The 20,929-nt window shown below is 46.5% G+C and overlaps 1 protein-coding gene across 11 annotated transcripts in view; it reads right to left on the minus strand.

Moving 5' to 3' along the window:
- Positions 1-20,929, minus strand: part of HDAC4 (histone deacetylase 4) — a 358,886-nt gene that overhangs the window by 301,207 nt on the left and 36,750 nt on the right. For all 11 annotated transcript variants that reach the window (XM_054550096.2, XM_054550092.2, XM_024243466.2 and 8 more), the window contains exon 2: positions 427-666. In XM_054550096.2, coding sequence (XP_054406071.1) covers positions 427-448 — 22 coding nt within the window. In that variant the 5' untranslated portion in view covers positions 449-666. The remainder of the gene's footprint in view (positions 1-426; positions 667-20,929) is intronic.

Genomic DNA, 20,929 nt, shown 5'->3' on the forward strand with positions numbered 1-20,929 from the left:
GTGGGAACATGAGCTTCTTCCCAGACAGCCCAGATGCCCAGCTGGAGGAGCACTCCCACCCCTCACACAACCCCTCATGAAACAACAAAGACACTGGGCAAGAAACCAGCTCTCCACATCACAACCTGACCTTTAAACATCACCCTTGTCAAAAAGCATCGAGGAAACCTGTGTGCCACTCAAGTCAGCCTGCAAACCAGGGCCGCAGACTTGACTCCAAATCCTCCCAGGTTTTATCATTCTTCTTTCCTCAAGAGGAAGAATAAACCATCCATTTTGCACTTTGTGCTGTCAAAAACCAACAGTGACCACTATCAAGAAAAACAAAAGTCTCGAATCCAGAAAGCAAGGTGCAGTCACAAGAACTTCTACTTTGGGCAAAGAAAGCCCTGCTGTGTGCCCAGAGAAGAAAGGACCAGGCCTTACCTGGATGGCTTTGGGAGCTCATTGCTAGCAACGTCCACTCTTGTAAGTGATTTGAAATGTCTCAAAATTTCCACGGAAATGATAGCTCCAACGAGCTCCAAACTCCCACCAACACATACAAGTACCGGGATGGTGAGGGCTGGGTCACAGACGTTCAAGCGCCGAGCCTCGCCGGCAAGGTCTCATGAGCCAGGTAACCCACAAGGAGAACAGAGGCGTCCGTGGCTTCTGCAGATGAACCTGCAAGGTTAGAAGGAGAAAAAGAGACTGGAGTGACAACATGGAAGTTCCGATCTGGAAAACAACATCCAACTAGGGAAATGATGACTTCCTTTTTTTTTTGGAGACAGAATCTTGCTCTATCGCCCAGGCTGGAGTGCGGTGGCACGATCTGGGCTCACTGCAACCTCCACCACCCCCACAACCCTGGGTTCAAGCAATTCTCCTGCCTCAGCCTCCCGAGTAGCTGGGATCACAGGTGCATGCCACCAGGCACAGCAAATTTTTGTATTTTTAGTAGAAACGGGGTTTCACCATGTTGGCCAGGCTGGTCTCAAACTCCTGACCTCAAGTGATCCACCCACCTCGGCCTCCCAAAGTGCTGGGATTACAGGCTTGAGCCACCATGCCCCACCAACTTCCTTCTTTATCCTTGTTCTGACCAAGGACTGATAGAACAGTTCAGATGGAATCATTTCTACAAATACGAGCAGCTGGGATTTTTGTTAGTAAATCACAGACGTGTAAAAATGTCTCCGGAGAGCAGGGTTTCTCAGCCTCAGCACCACTGGGATTTTGGTTTCCGTATTTAGGTGTTGGGGTGTAGGGCTGCCATACACATTATAAGATATTTAGCAGGATCCTGGGCCTCTACACACCAGACGCCAGTAGCATCTTCCAAGTCATGACAACCAAGAATGTCTCCAGGGAGTGCCAAAGGTCCTCTGGGGGACAATATCATCCCCTGGTTCAAAATAGCTGATCTAGAGACATCTTCCTTACCCCTTCCAGAAGTTTCCCCAACATTAGGCTTTTGAAAGGAAGCAGAGTATCCTCCGACTAATATAAATTTATTCTAAGTTATATTAGCTTACGAAATAAATATGAAATAAAATGTTTTAAAAGAAAAATCACTTTCAGCGCATTTCCACCACAAAATGTCATTACTGCATGCTTGCATCAGCCTGGATCCATAGACATTCGTAGTCACAATGTCTGTGTAATCACAGAATTTAATTCTAAAGTCTGCATTCCTCACGTAACATGATAACCTAAAATAGTTCCCTCATGTTTCTGTCTTCGTAATGGCCATTTTCTCAGGTTTTCATTTTCTGCTTCTAAAAGCAATACATGCACATCACAGGCAAGTATTTAAAAAGTCATCCATGATGCCATCACACAGAGACAAGCCCTTGGTAACATTCTCACATGCTTCCTTGCCATTGTTTTTCTTTGCCTTTTGCCCATACGAATCTCCAGTAATACAGCTGTCTATCATGTTCTCTGTGCCGATATTACAGCCAGGCATTTTCCAATGGCATTAACAATACCTGGTAAGCTTGGTTTTCAAGGGCTGTTTCCTATTCCATGTATGGATAGACAGCTGCTCCGCCCCACTTCAGGAGCTTCGGATGAGCCTGCTGCTCCCAGGGAAGTGTCGGGCCAAAGAGTGGCATGTGGCACCAGCTGAGCTCGTCAAGTTCTCTTTCCAAAGCCTGCCTCTTCAATAGATCAGTCACTAGATGAACCCAAAAGAGACAAGTCTCAGCACTCCTACCACTGAGAGTCCCTGGCTGATCCCAGCTCAAGTGCTTTCAGAGGCTTCTGTGTTCACCCTTCTTTAAAAGTGTGACCAATTCCTTTTCTTGATTTAATTAGTCTAGATTTTTTTTTTTTTTTTTTTTTGCCAATTGCTTATAACCAAAGAACTCTAACCAATTCATCATGTAAGGAATCACCCCCGCCCCCAAGGCTGGCTATCTAGATGCTTTCCAATTTTATGTTCATGGTATCTACAACTCTGATTAATATCTTCATGACTGTTGTTCTGTATCTGGTTATCTCCTTAGGAATGACAATGACTTATTTGTCTTCAGGGTCAGAATGTTTATTCATCTCTTGGTCAAAAAGAGACATTTTCTTGAAGGGAATGTAGATGGCATATTTTGCAAACCCTCACAAATCTCAGATGACAGTATCCTTCACACAAAAAAACACATCTCAGCTGGGTATAAAAATCTTAGACCACAAATATGCCCCCCTCAAAATCTTTGGATGTCATTCCCCCCTCAACATTGTAGAGAAGTTTAAGTCCAGCTCAATTACAGCTTCTTTCCAGGTAAAACTTTGGGGACTGAGTCTTGATGTTGTGGTTGTTGCCATTTTTTTCTGCCTGGAATCTACTAGCATTTTTTTCTTGAATCTTAAAGTTGAAAAACGTTGTCAGAAGATATATAAGTAAGAGTCTTTTATTTTGTTCAAAACATGACTCTTCAACAAATATAGGTCTTCTTTCTGCTCAGGAAAATGCTCTTCAATTACGTCATTGATTATTATTTTTGTTAAACTTGTTCTGGCTTCTTCAGAGTTCCTATGCTATTTGGCTGAAGTCTCCCCATCAGATCTGGCCTCTTTCACCGGTGACACATCTGTTGTTTATTCTGCATTCCCAGGCAGCCTCTCAAGTATGTTCTTCACTTCACTGCTGCTATTTTCCACAATATCCATTTTATTCCTTATGACTTCAAATACAGATTTTAACTAAGCCATGAACTCTTTGTTCTCAACCACTTCCCTTTAAACTCATCTCATCATCTCACTCGGCCTATTCCCTCCTCAAACATCACCTTCTACCTCTCTTTGTTGAGCCAGGTCTTCTTCTAGCCAAAGCCTTTTGAAAATATTTTTTCCTGATTTAATTTCATTTTCAGAGGCATATTCTTCTGCACTTCAGGATATTTCCTTCTTCCACACATTCTGGGATATGCTTTTTTTGACAGGTCCAAAGGTGAGTTTATTTCTGTTTATTTATCTTCAAATAGGAATAAGCTCTAGTCCAGACCTGAGGATTGCCAAGAGGCTATATGTGTGCTCACTCCTACCCTGTTCTCTGTTCACTTTAATACTGGTCAATTATGCTTCTCAAAGCTATAATTCTGGCAAGCTGACATGCACGGTTCCTAGCCAAATGTCCAGTGTCTAGCAAGGTTTCACCTAACATAGTGCTGACAGCTAGAGACAGATTCTTCTCCCAACTGCAGATTCAATAGAGCACAGGCATTTTCACTATAATAGAAATGTTCTGGAAGAACCTCACACTCTTGCAAAACTGTATACTAAAAACACAAGGGCTTATCTTAGAAAAAAGAAAAGTTGCAGTAGACTATTCAAAACTATGCTATTTCATCACCAAGGCATTACAAAAACATTACACAGAGAACATTACATTACATTAAGAAAAACATCACATAGTTTTAAATATATATATATATATAAAATAGTCTTGATCAATGAAAAGTCCAGCAAACATAGAAATTTACCTTTTAAAAAGGTGAAAACAGTTTGATGGAACAGTAAAAGGAAGAATTAAAGCATCTAAGTTACAGAATCGGAGACAGCCAAGCCCAACTATATCAGTGAGCATATCAAACTGTCTCAACACCCATTTAAAGGGCAGGGGTTGTCAGACTGGATAAAAAAGCAAGACCCCGCTTTCCCAGAGTATAAAGAGGAATCTTGTGAGGAGGGACTAAGAAGCTTTTGGAGAGAGGAGGCTGTGTGTTTTATAACGCACAATCAATCTTCCCCAAGCACTATACACCCAACTACGTGCTGCCTACAAGGAATCTATCTTAAGTTATATTTAAAATATAGAAATAGATTAAAAGATGGACAAATGGGTATCATATAACTAATCAAAAGAAAGCTGGAATGGTTATATTTATATCGAAGTAAAATGTAAAGAAAGAATACTACCAGCAATACAGAAGACCACTTCATAATGATAAAGGGGTTGGTTCATCAAGTGGACACACAGTCCTAAACATTTATGCACCTGCTGGCAGAGCTTCATACTTGACGCAAGCAGTGTGCGTAGGTATTCACTCACACCTCGATATTTCCATACGAGTTTACATTTCAACAATCATGAGTCTATACTGAGACCTCAGATCCCAACATCACAAGGTATAAAATAAAATAATATTATAAAATAATAAAAGCATAAGAAGAAATGGACAAATCTACAATTATAACTGGGAATTTTCACACCCTGCTCTTAGTAACTGTTAGAACAAGTAGACAGAAAATAAGAACAGAGAAGACCTGACCACTACCACCCACCCAACTTGACCAAAATGACATTCATGGAACGCTCCATAAACAACGGCTGAATACACGTTATTCACATTCTTTTTTAAAAACACGCACAGAACATTTATCAAGATAGAACATCTTCTGGGTCATAAAACCAGTCTCAAATTTAAAAGGACACAAGTCAAGTCATACAAAGTATGTTCACTGACAAAACTGAAATTAAATTAGAAATCAATAACAAAGATATTTGAAAATCCTAAGTATTTGCAAACGAACACATCATGAATCAAAGAAAAAATTTAAAAGAAATCTGAAAGCATTTTGAAATGAATGAAAATGAAAATACAACATATAAAAATCTGCAGTGCTTAGGAGGAAACGTAAGCACCAAATGCCTGTATTAGAAAAGAAGGCCTCAATTCAATGACCTTAGGTTTCACCTTAAAAAATTAGAAAAAGAACAAATTAAACTCAAAATAAGAAAAAAAAAACAATAACAGAAGACAACAGAAGAGAGAAAAATCAATGAAACTAAAAGCTGATTCTTTGAGACTATAAAATTGATAAACTTCTAGCCGAGCTGATAAAGAGAAAAGACAAAGATTAACAACACTGAGAATGAGAGAGGGGGCCAGGTGTGGTGGCTCACACCTGTAATCGTAGCACTTTGGGAGGCCGAGGTGGGTGGATTGCTTGAGCTGAGGAGTTCGAGACCAGCCTGGGCAACATTGTGAAACCCTGTCTCGACAAAAAAATAAAAAAAAAAATAAGCTGGGCGTGGTGGTGCATGCCTGTAGTCCCAGCTACTCGGGAGGCTGAGGTGGGAGGATCGCTTGAACCTGGCAGGTCAAGGCTGCAGTGAGCCAAAATCACGCCACTGTACCCCAGCCTGGGTGACACAGCAAGACTCTGTCCCCCCAAAAAAAATGAGAGTGGGAATTAACTACAGATTGCACAAATATTAAAAGGACAATGAGGAATACTATGAAAAACTTTATGCCAATAAATTTGACAACTTAGATGAAATAAACAAGTGCCTTGAAAAGCCCAAGCTACCGAAGCTCACTCGAGAGAGAGAGACACATCAACACACGTCTTCATGGGCCTGGATCCATCAGGGCAGCCGGACTGTGACACTCACTGTCATGATGTTTGCCTAGTGGTGACATCCAAATTGCCTCCTTTTTTCTGCACTTATTACTTAGAATTCCAAGGCAAGGATGAACTTTCACTGCTCCATCTTTCCAGTGACTCAGTAATCTACTTCCGTTCGTATGGACTCACAGATAGTTATGTTATCCTCTGTGTTACTAGTCCCATACTGCCACCATTTGTGTTGCTGCTAAAGCACCGGCCATCGGGAGCTCTTGCAAACCAGCTCCTATGTTTTTCTGGCAAGCCTCTAATCCAGTCTTTTGTTTGTTTGTTTTTAAGCATTTGCTTACTTTCTGATTTTACAAGATGTCCCTGTCACAGCCCCGGAATCAATGGCTTCTCCAGGGAACCCTGGTTCCATGTTTGGGAGAACTGTGCTCAGACCCAATCTAGTGCCAGATGTGCTCACTGCTGCTAGGTGACAGAGCGCACAGGGTCCTCTTAGCAGGCGGCGTGCGTAGGTACTCACTCATACCTCAGTATTTCTGTACGAGTTTACACTTGAACAATCATGAGTCTATACTGAGACCTCAGATCCCAACATCACAAGGTGTATTTTAGTCTTCCTCTTTCCTTGTTTTTATTAAATATCTTTCTAACAGTGGGAAACCTGGTTCCTATTATCTACAGTATCTTTTCTCATTTGTTTAATTCTGGTACACACACAAAGTCATTTCAGAATCACTAACCTCTACACATGAGAAACACATTCACAAGACCACCATTTATACATGATTCTCCTTGTTCTCAGCCTTACCGTATCCAGGTAAGACACTGGTTTCCATAGTTATCAGGTGAGTGCATTTGTAAGAAAGTTAAATTCCTTGGTTAGTATATGTATTTCATGTTGGGTCCCCCACATACTGGTTGGTTTTAGTCATTTGTTTATTTTTTGGATATGTAAAAAGTACAAATATTTTAAGTAAAAAAAAGTGTTTTCATATTGATATTTGCAATTTAAGATTTCACAGGTTTTAACATTAATTTCTCTTTAAAAACAAAGCTTTTATATTACGAAAACTTCAAACATATACAAAGTAAAGAGAACTGTGTTACAGCCCACAGTATCTAGCTTCAACACCGGCCAACACCCTGGCATTCACGCTGCATCGGTACCTCCTTCCACCTACACTGAAACATCCAAAAGTTAACAGCACCATTTTGAAAATGCATATACCCATGTAACCCTATTACTATGTGAGTTCTTCCTTAGTTTTAAATGCATAGCCAAGCTAATGGGAAATATGTTTCACATGATGTGTCCAGAATCCGGCTGTGTCATAAACAAGAGAGCTTCTCAGAATCTTATGTCCTCTGCACTGAGGGAAGCAGAAGCCACTGAAGGCTTCTGAGCAGGACAGAGCCTCTGGGGTCGAGTCTAGGACAGGCTGAGATGACAGAAGCAGCTTGGGTGGGGACCCCTTCCCAGAGCTGGTGGGTGGGGGCTCCAGCTACTGGGGAGTGCTTGGAGAACATTCCCCTCCACTCGGTCATATAGTCAGCCTTCGTGTCTCCTTTTCAGCCAGAAATGGTTGTTCCCTGGTGCCTCTGGTGAAGGCTCACTGAGAGCCAGGTCACCAGGGCCCACCCACAGCCTCCTGGGAGGAAGCCAGTGGGAGCTGTGATTTAGAGAAGCGGAAGACTGGCCACAGCCTCCTGGGAGGAAGCCAGTGGGAGCTGCGATTTAGAGAGGAAGCAGAAGACTGGGGAATCTGCAGACGAGTGGATCTGACATGAGGAGGCTAAGAAGCCAGCTCCAGAACCTGCTGGGCAGAACATCAATGCCCACAGTCTGTGAACCCTTCTTTCTGGAAACCGGCAAGAACACAGAGTGCTTGAGCCAAAGGAAGTGAGAATTCAGGTTTTACAGAGCACGCATGCTAGACCCAAGGTACACCTGTTAGGAGTTCATGGTTGCAAGCAATAGAAAATTGACTTTGGATAATCTAGGCAAACAGAGGAAGCTCCTGGGAGTGAATGGGGTAGCTGGCAAAGCAGGTGGAGGGACCCACAGGCAGGAATTAATGGAGAGTCCCTTCAGAACACTGTCCAACCACACCTGATGGTCTGTGCTGAGCCACACCCCTTGACTGGGGAGGCCAGGACACCCTGACAGGCAGCGCCGCCAAGGTGAGACCAATGGGAATGAGGGTCATTCCTCAAAAGAAAACTAAAGTATCGTTACCAGAGGGGGAAATAGGACAAGGCAGACAGATGCCACAGACAGCTGCAAGGGGACCTGGAGACCCCAGCCCCCGTGTCACAGCTGGCGAGACTGAGTCAGCAGCCATGATGCTCAGTTGGGCTAAAAAGTAGCTCCAACAGCCACAGACAGGAGCTTCAGGGTCTGCCCAGGCACCCTGCCTTCCTGCAGCAGGACTCCAAGCTGTTCTGGCTCTGGCTGGGTCTGTTGTGACCATGTGCTGGCTTATCTGATGAGCACCTGCCCCGTGCCTGGCTGCAAGTTCCACCGAGAGCAAACGGGGACATGTATCGCTTCGCACACCCGGACCCTGGCTTGGAAAAGAGTACTAGATAGGGAGCAGGGGCGCCCGAGCTCCACCTGGTCCCTTGGGAAAGAGCACTAGACAGGGAGCGGGGGTGCCCGAGCTCTACCTGGCACCTTGGGAAAGAGTACTAGACAGGGAGCGGGGACACCCGAGCTCCACCTGGCACCTTGGGAAAGAGTACTAGACAGGGAGCGGGGACACCCGAGCTCCACCTGGCCCCAGCACTACCCCAGTGGGCTCTCTCACCCTGGACCAGTTCCTTGTCACCCCTGAGCCTGATTCTTTTCTCCCCATAGAAGTACTGGGTTGGAGTTCATCAGCATCCCTGGTGTGCTGTAGGAAAAAGGCTCTGGGGCCAATGCTGTCTGGGAAATGGAAGTTCTCCAGACGGCTTAGAGGCTGCAGGTAAGCGCAGGAAAGGCACCTCTCTCTCCACCTCCACACCCACATGTCCCACCTCCCAGATCACCCCGCCCCAGACGCTCATTCCTGTCACCCTACTTTCTTGCCCTTCCAAGTTCTTTCCTTTTTCTGATATTTCATTCTATGTTGACATTAAGTAGTTGTTTATTTTCTCATTATCTGTCGCCCCCTCTGCCTGCCCCTGGCTGGAATGTGACCGCCTGCTGAACCCCGGGCACAAGGCACACAGTAGGCACACACAACAAAACTGTGAACTGGATGAACATTTTTAAGGTCTTCCTGGATTCCCCTCAGAAACTACCTCACAGGGGGCTGAAGTTGAAAGCAAATTGCAAAAGAAACTGTTTTCTGCCTTTTGGGGGCTAGAGTTAAGTTTTAAGGATCTGATATCAAAGATTCCAGAAATTCACAAGTTTGTGGTACTTGAAGCCTCAGGACTCCCAACGCCTCAGAGAGCCTGCAGAGGGCTGCCATGAGAAAACCAGAGTCACATACAATGCAGGGAACTGCTGCTGGCCCTCAGAATATCTGGGTTAAAAGAAAAACTTCACATTCCCTCATGAAGACCACGGGCAGAGAAGAGAAAAATTAAGGAGTTAAGAACAAACAATTCTACAGCTGAAAACTAAATGGAACCCCTCAAAAAGAAAGCAGCGCTATCTCGAGCCCACAAGGAAAGCAGTCTTTTCTATTGGATTTGGGATGAGAACCCATCAGTCAGCTGTCTGCCTGATACCTCTCCTCTTTCTGCCCATTCCGTCACCTTCCCCTTAGGTGGCGTGTCTTTGAACAACCCAACGCAACACTCACAACATAAAAATGTACTAGAAATTAAATGGTTTAATAAGACTCAAGCATGATCTAGTTCTTTTTATCTTGATGTATGCGTCTAATGATACTTCACTAACCAGATTACAGAACTACAATGATCACTTTTCTAATAAAACACATGGAAAGCACATGCTACTAAGATCTCAAGAATCCATTTGTTTCTGAAGGACGTTTGAAATGTATATCTGTACATCCCTAACTAAAATACATTCTAATAATTAATAAACGAATGTGGACATATTACAACTTTCAAACACAATGGCTTTTATGATGTATTTTCCCCTAACTTACCAGATGCACCAGAAGTCCACATTGAGCCACAGAGCCTGTGATTTTAATTTACAAGCACCTTTAGCAAGACAGCCATGGTCACTCTGCCAAGTGGGCAGTTTCTGACACTGGGCATCTATTTATATAAAGACATCTCTTTATTTTCATTTCTGCTCCACACAGAATAAATGAAAGCAAATGCATCACTAACGCTTAAGTGTAGGTGTATTTCCTTCACCAAACACTTGGAATCTAAGGTTACCTATGGTTCCTCCTCCCGCAGCTTGGAAATTTTGAAATTTTAGTTGACTTAATTTCATGGAATAAGCCATAAACCTTCCAAAGAGCAAAAGTCTTAGAAGCTATAAATCCATCAGAGAACATTCTTCTAAAAAATCTTACCAAGCTACCACAAAGAAATGTGACAGCATGGGGAGGGCCAGTTTTGTCCCTTACCACAGACCCTCCCCACCCCATTTCATGAGCAGGGACTATGGCTCAAAGTGCCCACCATGGCCTCAGCCTGCCATGCTGGTGACGGAACGGCCAGTGCTAGTGAAGCAAAAGGAGAACCCAGAGTCACACAAAGGAGAGCACCCTGCAGAACCCAGTCCAGAACGGCAAATACACATCATCTCCTGAGGCAACAGAGAGCCTTCCCCATCAGGGAGAGCAGCCTGCAGAACCCAGTCCAGAACGGCAAATACAGATCATCTCTGGGCAACAGAGAGCCTTCCCCAAACAGGGAGTGAGGCCAGGATGCCCACTCTCATCACTTCCACTCAACACCCCGGCAGAGCTCCTAGCCAGGGCAGTAAGGCAAGAAAAGAAAAGAAAGCAAAAAGATTAGAAAGGAAAATGTCACTATTCACAGATGATATAGTGTATACACAGAAAACTGAAAACAATCTACCAATAACTATTAAAATAACTAACTGAATTTTACAGGATTGCTGAGTAAAAGGTCAATGATGTACCAAAATCAAAAGCTATTGTATTTCTATACAGTGGCAATAAACAAATACAAAATAAGCTTTGAAAACAAGATAACATTTATAATAGCATACAATATTGGCAAATATCCAGGACTAAATCTATCAAGAGACATGAAAGAATTCTACATAGAAAACTATAAAATGTAAGTGAAATTAGAGATCTCAATACAAGGAGGAATATACCATGTGCATGGACCAGAAACCCCAGTGAGATTCAGATGTCAATGTTTTGCAAAGTAATCGGCAGTCAATGCAATCGCAATCAAAATCCCAGCAGAATTTTTTTGAAAACTGACAATTTTACATTTTAAATGGAAGCACAACCTGAAATAGCAATCTGGAAGAGAAACAAGCTTGGGGGACTCACACTACCAAATATCAAGACTTCTTCTAAACCTGTGTAATTAAAGTAAACCAAGGAGAATATGCTAGGAGACCAACACAGAGTCATCTGATTATTGTGAAGATTCCACCCCAAATCCATAGGGAAAACAGGGTCTTTTCAATATGCAGTGCTTGTGTCAACTGCTCTTATATGCTAAATGAACCGCAGCCCATACAGCCCGCCATGTTGGAAATTAGTATGAGCTGGATCACAGACCTAAATGTTAAAGGTAAGCAATGAGGCCTGGTCTAAAAGACAACAACAAAAAATATCTTCAGGTGGGCAAAGACAGACAGATGTTAAAAAGGTACTGACCATGAAGAAAAGAAAATGATAAATTGTGCTGCACTCAAATTAGGAACATTTGTTTGTCAAAAGATGCAGAAGAGGGAAAAGGCAAGCCACAAAATAGAAGAGACCCTGCCACACATACACCCAGCAAGGGACAGATATTCAAAATGTATAAATAATTCTTACAAATCACTAAGAAAAAGGCAGACAACCTGAATGAAAAATAAGCGAAACACATCAACAGGTACTTTACAAGACAGGATTCCAAGTGGTCAGTCAACACACACAAGGTCCTGCGCATGTGTGACTGCAGGGAAACACGATAAAGCCACAATGGAACACTCCATACCCACCAAAATGGCTAAAATCTACAAATGAAAGGATACCATGTGTTGGTAAGGATGTGGTTGGCCAGCACTCGCACACGAGGCCACAAAACATTGAGTGGCACACACCCTGTGGGAAACCCCTCTACAGCAGGTACTACAGCCACACAAGTGCCATGCCCCAGCAATGCCAGCCCGAGGCATCTACCCAACAGAAAGACATCTATGAAGACACGGCAGCATTATCTGTAATAGTCAAAAACCAGAAACCTCCCAAACGTGCCAACAGCTGCACAAATAAATACATTGTGATATCATCATACCACACAACACCATATAGCAGTAAAAATAAACAAACTACACCTATATGCAGTGACACAGATAAATCACAGAAACATCATGCTGAGAAAAAGCAGACACACACAGCAGCACCTACATGTGCATAAAATGTGAAAACAGGCAACACTAATCCTCGGTGGGAGACGTCCAGACAGGTTCCCCTGGGAGGGGTGGGAGACGGCCACTGAAGGAAGAACAAGGGAGCGGTGGCGGGTGGAACGCCTGCTCCTTGATCCATGGAAGAGGAGCCACAGCCTTCACTTGTGGAAAGTCAGCACCCAGATATCCCTCCTGTCTTGTGTACTTTTCTCATGTATTTTATAATTCCATAAAAAACTGGTGCAGACCAATGACTCAAAGGCATCTTGCACCAAGAAAGATCCAAATGATAATACCGATCTGACTTGGTCCATGCAGCCTGCACGATCTTACCTGGACTTTCTGGACAGTGAGGAAGTATTTTATAGTTCTTGCCACCATTTTCTTACAATCAGTACATGTAGGAGAAATAGTCACCATACTATTCCTCTTAAAAGAAACCTCACAGAAATGGAAAAGAATTCTTTCGGAACCCAGGAGGGTGCAAACACAGGGTGCAGATTTTAAATGGAGAAAAAACAGGCAATTCCCAAAGAGGTACTAAGTCAGGTTTGTCAGAAAAAATATATATGAAATCATTTTTAATTTGTGTAATTAAATGATTAATTTAATTTGAATTTAGTGTAATTAAAATTGAAATAAATTTTAAGCTTTAGAAAGCAAACTGTTGCTATATGACATTTCTGACTCCTGTCTATACAGTGAGTTTAATAAGCACTGCTTTCCTTAGCGAAACGTGGAGTGTAAGGTCTGGCTATTGTGTTTTATAAGAGTGTCATTTTATGATACATGGCCACATGGCGCAAGACTCAGATATTTTTCCCCCATAATTTGTTGGGACAGATTTATACTTTAGTTTCATAATGGACTCTACACTTGAAAGTAATAAAATTCCATTTCACTGTGTTGTAACGGGAATAAAATAGAAAGCATTTCACACAATCCACAGGCTTATGCTGAACAAGGCCAAAACAGGCTCTGCTGAGCTGAGGCCACCATTCCATCTGAGGCTCTGATTCCCCCACCCTCTGATTCTGGAACGTTCAGAAGATCAGATGCCAAGAGGATAAAGAGGAAGGACCATGGGAGCCAGCAAGGCTAGGTCTTCAGAGCCATGCGCGTGGCACCGGGGGACAGGCACAGACACACTTGCACAGGCCAGGGTCATCAGGGTCATGCATGTGGCACCGAGGGACATGCACAGACATGCACACACAAGCCAGGGTTGTCGGGGTCATGCGTGTGGCACCGGGGGACACACATAGACACGCAGGCACAGACCAGGGTCGTCAGGGTCACGCGTGTGGCACCGGGGGACACACACAGACATGCACACACAAGCCAGGGTTGTCGGGGTCACGCGCGTGGCACTGGGGGACACACACAGACACGCAGGCACAGAGCAGGGTCGTCAGGGTCACACGTGTGGCACCGGGGGACACACACAGACATGCACACACAAGCCAGGGTTGTCGGGGTCATGCGCGTGGCACTGGAGGACACACACAGACACGCAGGCACAGACCAGGGTCGTCAGGGTCACGCATGTGGCACTGGGGGACACACACAGACATGCACACACAAGCCAGGGTTGTCGGGGTCACGCGCGTGGCACTGGGGGACACACACAGACACGCAGGCAGAGATCAGGGTCGTCAGGGTCATGCGTGTGGCACCGGGGGACACACACAGACACACACACACAAGCCAGGGTTGTCAGGGTCATGCGCGTGGCGCTGGGGGACACACACAGACACGCAGGCACAGACCAGGGTCGTCAGGGTCACGCGTGTGGCACTGGCAGACACAGACACACAGATGAACACACAAGAATAATTGTCCGTTAGCAGCAACAGAGCATCAACTTTCTCCATGGAGGAAAACAGACGTCAGCACTGAACTTTCTCCATGGAGGAAAAGAGATGTCAGCACTGAGGCCCTTTTGCAGATGCCCAGGTATGTTTATTGCCAGTCTGCGTAAGCGTAAGAGCGGATAAAGATCCACATTCTGGCCTATGATCTCTAGCACGTACAAACTTATCAGTAAAATAAACTCTGGAGATGAAGAGTCCAAATGGAGAAGGCATCCAGATAAAACAAGACTTGTTTCCGTTCACTGTGAAATAAAAGAATTTCAGAGAAAAAGATTCAGACAGACACACAGGAGGCCCAGGGGTTTGACTTACAGTGTGAAACACTGGGCTTAATGGATCATTTAACATCAACTGCCATGAACCCCCCGAGAGAGCAAAAGGCCAGTGGGGTCCCAGGCAGATGGCTGCAACCCCACGAAGGGAAACATGACTTATCCCTGCCCTACACAGGGCACCCCCGGGGCAGGTGACAAACAGCCCCAGAACCTCATGTCAGTAGCAGACTAAGTAAGGAAAGATCTCTTCCACCATAACCGGCCATGCACACAAGCACGCGTAGCTTCACCAACAACGGGCCTGAATTGAGCTTCCCCAACAGCGTGCCTGAAAGCCTCCGTCACTGACAGGCACTTGAGGATGGAAAACAACCCCTTGACAAAAGACCCTATCAGCCAAATGAGTGATCAGCCCCCAGGCCCCCAGCCACACAGAAACCTGTTTCTAAAACAGCCGTCCTCATAATGCGATCTGGGGTCCCAGAGGGTCCCTGAGACCTTTACAAGGGGTATGTGAAGTCAAATCTTCGTTCATAATAGAAAAATGTCATGCGCCCTTCTCTCACAGGAGTACAGTGGACATGGACTGAACGAGAGCCGGTGTGAGAAGCAGAAATACTGTCACTGTTGAGCCAGACCTTCCAGAGACCGGCAAAGGGTAAAATGATGCCTCTCTTCTCACGACACTTTGTGTTTTACCAAACGGTTATTTTTCATTAAAAATGTTACCTATCTATTTAACATGTAATGGGTTTATTTAGTTTTAAATGAGTAAGAACATTTTTTAGGTGTGTGTTAGTTTCTAATACAATAAATACCAATACAGGTTGAGCATCCCTAATCTAAGAATCCACAAACCAAAATGCTCCAAAATCTGTTGAGCACCAACAGGAAAACCCAAGTGGAAAATTCCATACCTGACCTCGTGTGATGGATCACACTCAAAACTGTTTTGCAAACAAAATTATTAAAAATACTATATGAAATTACCTTTGCATTATGTGTATAAAATGAACATGAAAAATAAATTTCATGTTTAGGCTGGGTGTGGTGGCTCACGCCTGTAATCCCAGCACTTTCGGAGGCTGAGGCCGGTGGATCACCTGAGGTAAGCCTGGCCAACATGGTGAAACCCCATCTCTACTAAAAATACAAAAACTAGCCAGTCATGGTGGTGTATGCCTGTAATTCCAGCTACTCAGGAGGGAGGCTGAGGCAGTAGAATCGCTTAAACCTGGGAGGCGGTGGCAGCAGTGAGCCGAGACCACGCCACTGCACTCCAGCCTGGGCAACAGAGTAAGACTCCGTCTCAAAATAAATAAATAAATAAATTTCATGTTTAGACTCAGGTCCCATCCCCAAGATATCTCATTATGTATATGCAAATACTTCAAAATCCAAACACTCTGAGAGCCTAAACACTTCTGGTCCCAAGCATGTCAGAACAACAGTCAGCCTGTGCATCTAAGTCATTTAAGCAAAAGCTCTTTGGAGTCCACGCTAACTTGCAGGAGTGTGAAGGGCTCCTGAGTTTGAGAACCGTGGCTCTGCAGGTGTGTTCCAACCCTCTTCCTTCGGAGACACAGGAGGGCCCTGAATGTCAGATGTGAGGGATGTGAGACCCGCAGAGACACGGGAACTTGGCTGTGAGGAATTCAGGGACTAGCAAAGGGGGCGATGAGAAGACCCTGGAATGCACCGGTCCAAAGCACAGCACCATCTTGCGTGGCTGGCGCTGTTGCACTTCACCTTTCTTCACATGGAGGGGGTCTCATCAAGGCAGCAGAACAGCTTCTTGAAACAAACTCAATATTGACAGGGTGCCAAGCAAGAGAAACTGGAAACTGACGTGTCCCAGCTGTCCACCCACTTCCTTCTCCATTAGGGGATCACGGGGGGTACAAGTGAAGGGCCTCCATCCTGAGGAGAGGGGCACAGTCTGTTTCCTCCAGACACAGACACTCCCCAGTGGTCAGGACTGTCCTCTCCGTGCCTGTCTCAAGCTGCAGGTGCCTCTCCTGCCCCGGTAAGGTGGGAGATCTGGGCAGGCAGCCCTCCCTGTTCTGCAGGTGAGGTGCTTATCACTGCTGGAGTGGACCCTCCTAAGTGCCGAGTTCTCTGGGATCAAAGCAGTAAATAAATGTGCTTTGGTTCCAGGTGATAGCCCAAGTTCCTCCCCAACTCTACTCAAAACCATCAAGGTCGGCGTCGGCAGCTGAGCTGCCCTGCAGATGGGAACCCGCAGACAATCCTGGTACCCGCTGCTCTGATTACTCACGGCCGTCAGAGATCCCTCACCTGGGGAGAGGTGAATGCCAGCCCCACAGGTGGCACACCACTCCCTTGGTCACCCCAGGAAAGGTGACAAAGGACCTGCACACACAGGCAGTGGACGGGCTCACCGGCAGGGAGGAATCCTCTCTGTTTGACAAGACACAGACAGGCCCTCTCTGGTGACAGTCTCCAAGAAAGGAGGGAAGGCTTGGACAGATGCCAGCAAGCGGGAAGGAAGACAGCAGCACAGCCCATCCCCCGACGGTCCCCTTTCATCTTTCCAGGTCTGAACTGCCCACAGTTCTCAGCTTTGGGTCCCAATAAATGGACGTATGGACCAAGAGCGTGTCTATGGTCAGAGCTCACACCTGCTGGTGGCAGCAAGCCGACTACCCGGTGGGGTGGGCAGCCCGGGAGCCACAGGGCTCCCCAGAGACAGCCGCATGGGCTGCAATGTCTCCAAGCTACATTCCCACTGCTAATCCGGTTGGTTTCCCAGGCATGTGAGCGAAACTCAGATATTCGTTTAACTCCTACTTTCTAAGTTTATTTATTGTTGCAATTGTTTACAAAAAGCGTTTTTATTTTAATGTAAAAAGCAAAGCTATTTCTATTTTAAAACAAATTAAAGCTGCTGCAGATAATCAAGAGACGGGTCAAGCCCTGCTCTCATTTCAGTGTACACGGTGTAGCTGGGCATGAAGTACTTATAAACTCATGAAGTCAAGAAGCGTTCAACACAGCGCCTCGGAAGCCAGGTTGCTGGATGACACGGCCCATGATGTCTCAGCACGCGTGGGCCACCTTCTCTCAAGCAGAACACACAAAATCATAGCCACCTTTCATAGAAAACAACGGAAATGAAGAGCTTAAAGGAGCTGAGGACAGTGCAGGGTACGTGAAAGGAAGTGGCACAGATGCCTGAAGGCTTGTACTGAAAGTGGCGTCATGCCCTGATGGGAACTTCCCATTCCTCCCTGGTGGGCGGAGAGAATCATAGGACTGCCACATCCTGTCATCTCCACTTTTCTTTCTCTTAAAGAACAGATAATTGCAGCATGGCTGGCTACACACTTCATGAGGCAGAGAAAAGCATGCCCAGATGCACGGGGCCCTGTACAAGAAGGCAGGCCGTCTGCTCTGTGTCCCCGGGACTGGCAGGTCAGTGAGGGTGGCATCCCGAGCTTTCCCAAGGGGCTCTGCAGGGTCAAAACAGAGTTTAAAAATGCAAAGACAACCATGTAATCCTTAGCCACGGGCCACCAACAACCGTCAGAGAGTGGCGCTAGAGGTCCAAAATGCTGCGCTGAGGAAGGCACCCCACAGCTCTGAAATGTTCCAACTCCCTCGATCCCACTGAAAGACGTGGCTTGGGGCTCTCCTGTTAAAGGGTAGAGTGAGAGCAGGTATGGTCCTCGCAGGCAGGAGACAGGTGACACGCCAACCAAGATGCAGTTTAAAGACTGCTACTTAGCAGACTTGTAAAACTGGATTTGCCCAGAGACAGACCAAACCCAGTCAGCATGGGCACTCTGGACTCCCCACAGCTCCCCCCTGAATCCAGGCCTCCCTGCCGCCTGCTCGCCAGCCCTGGGGCCTGTGAAGCGTGTCTGCTGTTTTTCAGGAGGTCATGCACTGTGTGATTAACGGCACCAGACAGTGCAGAGCTGATCCTGCACGGCGGCCTCCAGGAGAGCAGGACTCTTGTGCTGTCCAGGCACCTGGTGGAAAGGCTGGTGCACCTGCCACCTTGCAGCGCCTGGAGGAGCCGAGCAGAGGAGCTGGTTGAGCACCCGTTGGACTTGGGCTTCAAATCCTCTCTTCACAGCTAATCCCCGCATCATGCTGGGTCTTTTTAAAATGATTATGATTACTTTAAGAATGTTCCTGGGATGAATTACAGACAGCTAGATAAGTCATAAAGGTGAAGGACCAACATGCCCCTCATCTCCTAGTTTGATGGTCGATGACAGCTGCCATCTAGGGCAATTGCTCTAACCCTCTGCCCTTTGGAGCCACCAATAAAGTGACGTGCAGCTGCTGTCCACACCACAGGGCTTCCCGCAGCATGTCGCCCCCAGAGTCAGTCACTCCTCAGCTCCTGGCAGCCACAGGGCAGGCCCCAGTTGGGACAGGGAGTCACCCAGGACAGAGTCCACCTCTGTCCAGGCAGGAACCCTGCACCTCAGGCCACCTTGTCTGTGCAGACACCTGTTCTGGCCTGCACCACGGCCCCGTCCACTCAGGCCAGGCCCCAACAAGGAGTCCAACGTATAAACATGTGTGTCACTCACACATGACCTCAAACTCACACACTCAATCACATACACACATCCTTATACACACACACACTCTCACATAACCAAACTCACAATCACAAACACACTCAAACATGCACTCAAACCCATGCACTCATATACTAACACACTTATACACTAATACAAACACAAACATGCACTTACACAACCTCAAACTCACACATTCAATCACACTTGCACACTCACACCCAGGCACTCACACTTATACACTAACACAAACACACAAACATGCATGTTCACACACATAACCTTAAACACACCCAATCACATTCATGCAAACATGCACTCATGCTCACTCAGTTTAACACATCCACACACATTCACAAACACTCAGGCTCACAAACACATTCACACCCACAAATACACTCATATAACCTCAAACACACATACGCACAGACTCACTCTCTCACACACACACGTGTGTGGCAACAGCACAGGGGACCTGGCTCAGGCATGGCCACACAAGCAGGATGGAGACCGGAGCCTCTAGTCTTGGCGTGGCCCGAGCCTTTACCTGTGGTTCCTCAAAGCTTTTGCACAAAGATGAGGATCTGGGCCCGTGCATCCGGCCCTGCCTCATTCACCTGTCTTGTCAAATCGGAATCAAGTGATAGCACAGGCATGGACCCAAAACAGTGAAGAGCCCGTGGAGGGGCAGGGGGCAGCATCCATCAGAGATTTCAACAATGCCCCATAAACATCCAGCAGCTGGCAAACGGGAGCAGCTGCACCCACAGAGCTGCAAAGCAGACCAGGGCAGGGCGCGGGGGTGGCTGCTCGGCCAGAAGCATCCTCAAGGCCCCAGACTGCTGGGGGCCTCTCCAATGAGGGCAGCAGGGTGAAGCAGGAACCCACAGGAACCTGATGGGGAGCCTCCCTGAGGGTCTCTGTCTCAGGAACTCCTGGACAGTGGGCCCCAGGACTCTCCTCTGCAGAACCAGAACAGAACCCGCTGCCCGAGGCAGCAGGCGGGGAGTTTGTGATCCAGAGGAAAGGCCCTCAAGCCAGCACTGGAAGGGCCCACCTACTCACCCCACCGCTCCCCATCCCCGGGCCCTCCTCCTTAGTCCCGCCTTTAAGAAGCAACGCCTCAGCCATGCACTTCCATTTACAAAAGTAGTTGTTGCCACAAGTGTACCACCACCACACAAAGACACACACAGGTGATCTCTGTCCCTGGCTCCCTTGCAAGGCCACCAGGGTCCTTCCTTGGGCTGGGCTCCTGCGCGCACACATGCACACAAACACACACACACACACAGACAGGCTTCACTTCTGTGAGTGCCCAAAGACTCGCACCCCACACGCTGCTCGGCAGCTCCCACTCCCACATCCCAGCCTCCCGGTACACCAGGAGCTCTGGTCCCCTCTCTCTACAGAGTGTATGCAGCAACACGCACAAGCAAGCAGTTTACACACAGGGACAGAACAGACACATTGCTTCATGTTCAGAGCAATAGCTTCTTTCTGTCTTTCCTCCTCTCTCCACCATCAAACACCCAACAGGAAACCTTTGCGTGGTTGCTGTCCATACTTCCCTCCATTCCATACACGTGGTTGCTGTCCACACTTCCCTCCATTCCACACACGTGGTTGCTGTCCACACTTCCCTCCATTCCACACACGTGGTTGCTGTCCACACTTCCCTCCATTCCACACACGTGGTTGCTGTCCACACTTCCCTCCATTCCACACACGTGGTTGCTGTCCACACTTCCCTCCATTCCACACACGTGGTTGCTGTCCACACTTCCCTCCATTCCACACACGTGGTTGCTGTCCACACTTCCCTCCATTCCACACACATGGTTGCTGTCCACACTT

The sequence above is a fragment of the Pongo abelii genome, chromosome 11 (assembly GCF_028885655.2).
Source record: "Pongo abelii isolate AG06213 chromosome 11, NHGRI_mPonAbe1-v2.0_pri, whole genome shotgun sequence".
Taxonomy (NCBI): domain Eukaryota; kingdom Metazoa; phylum Chordata; class Mammalia; order Primates; family Hominidae; genus Pongo; species Pongo abelii.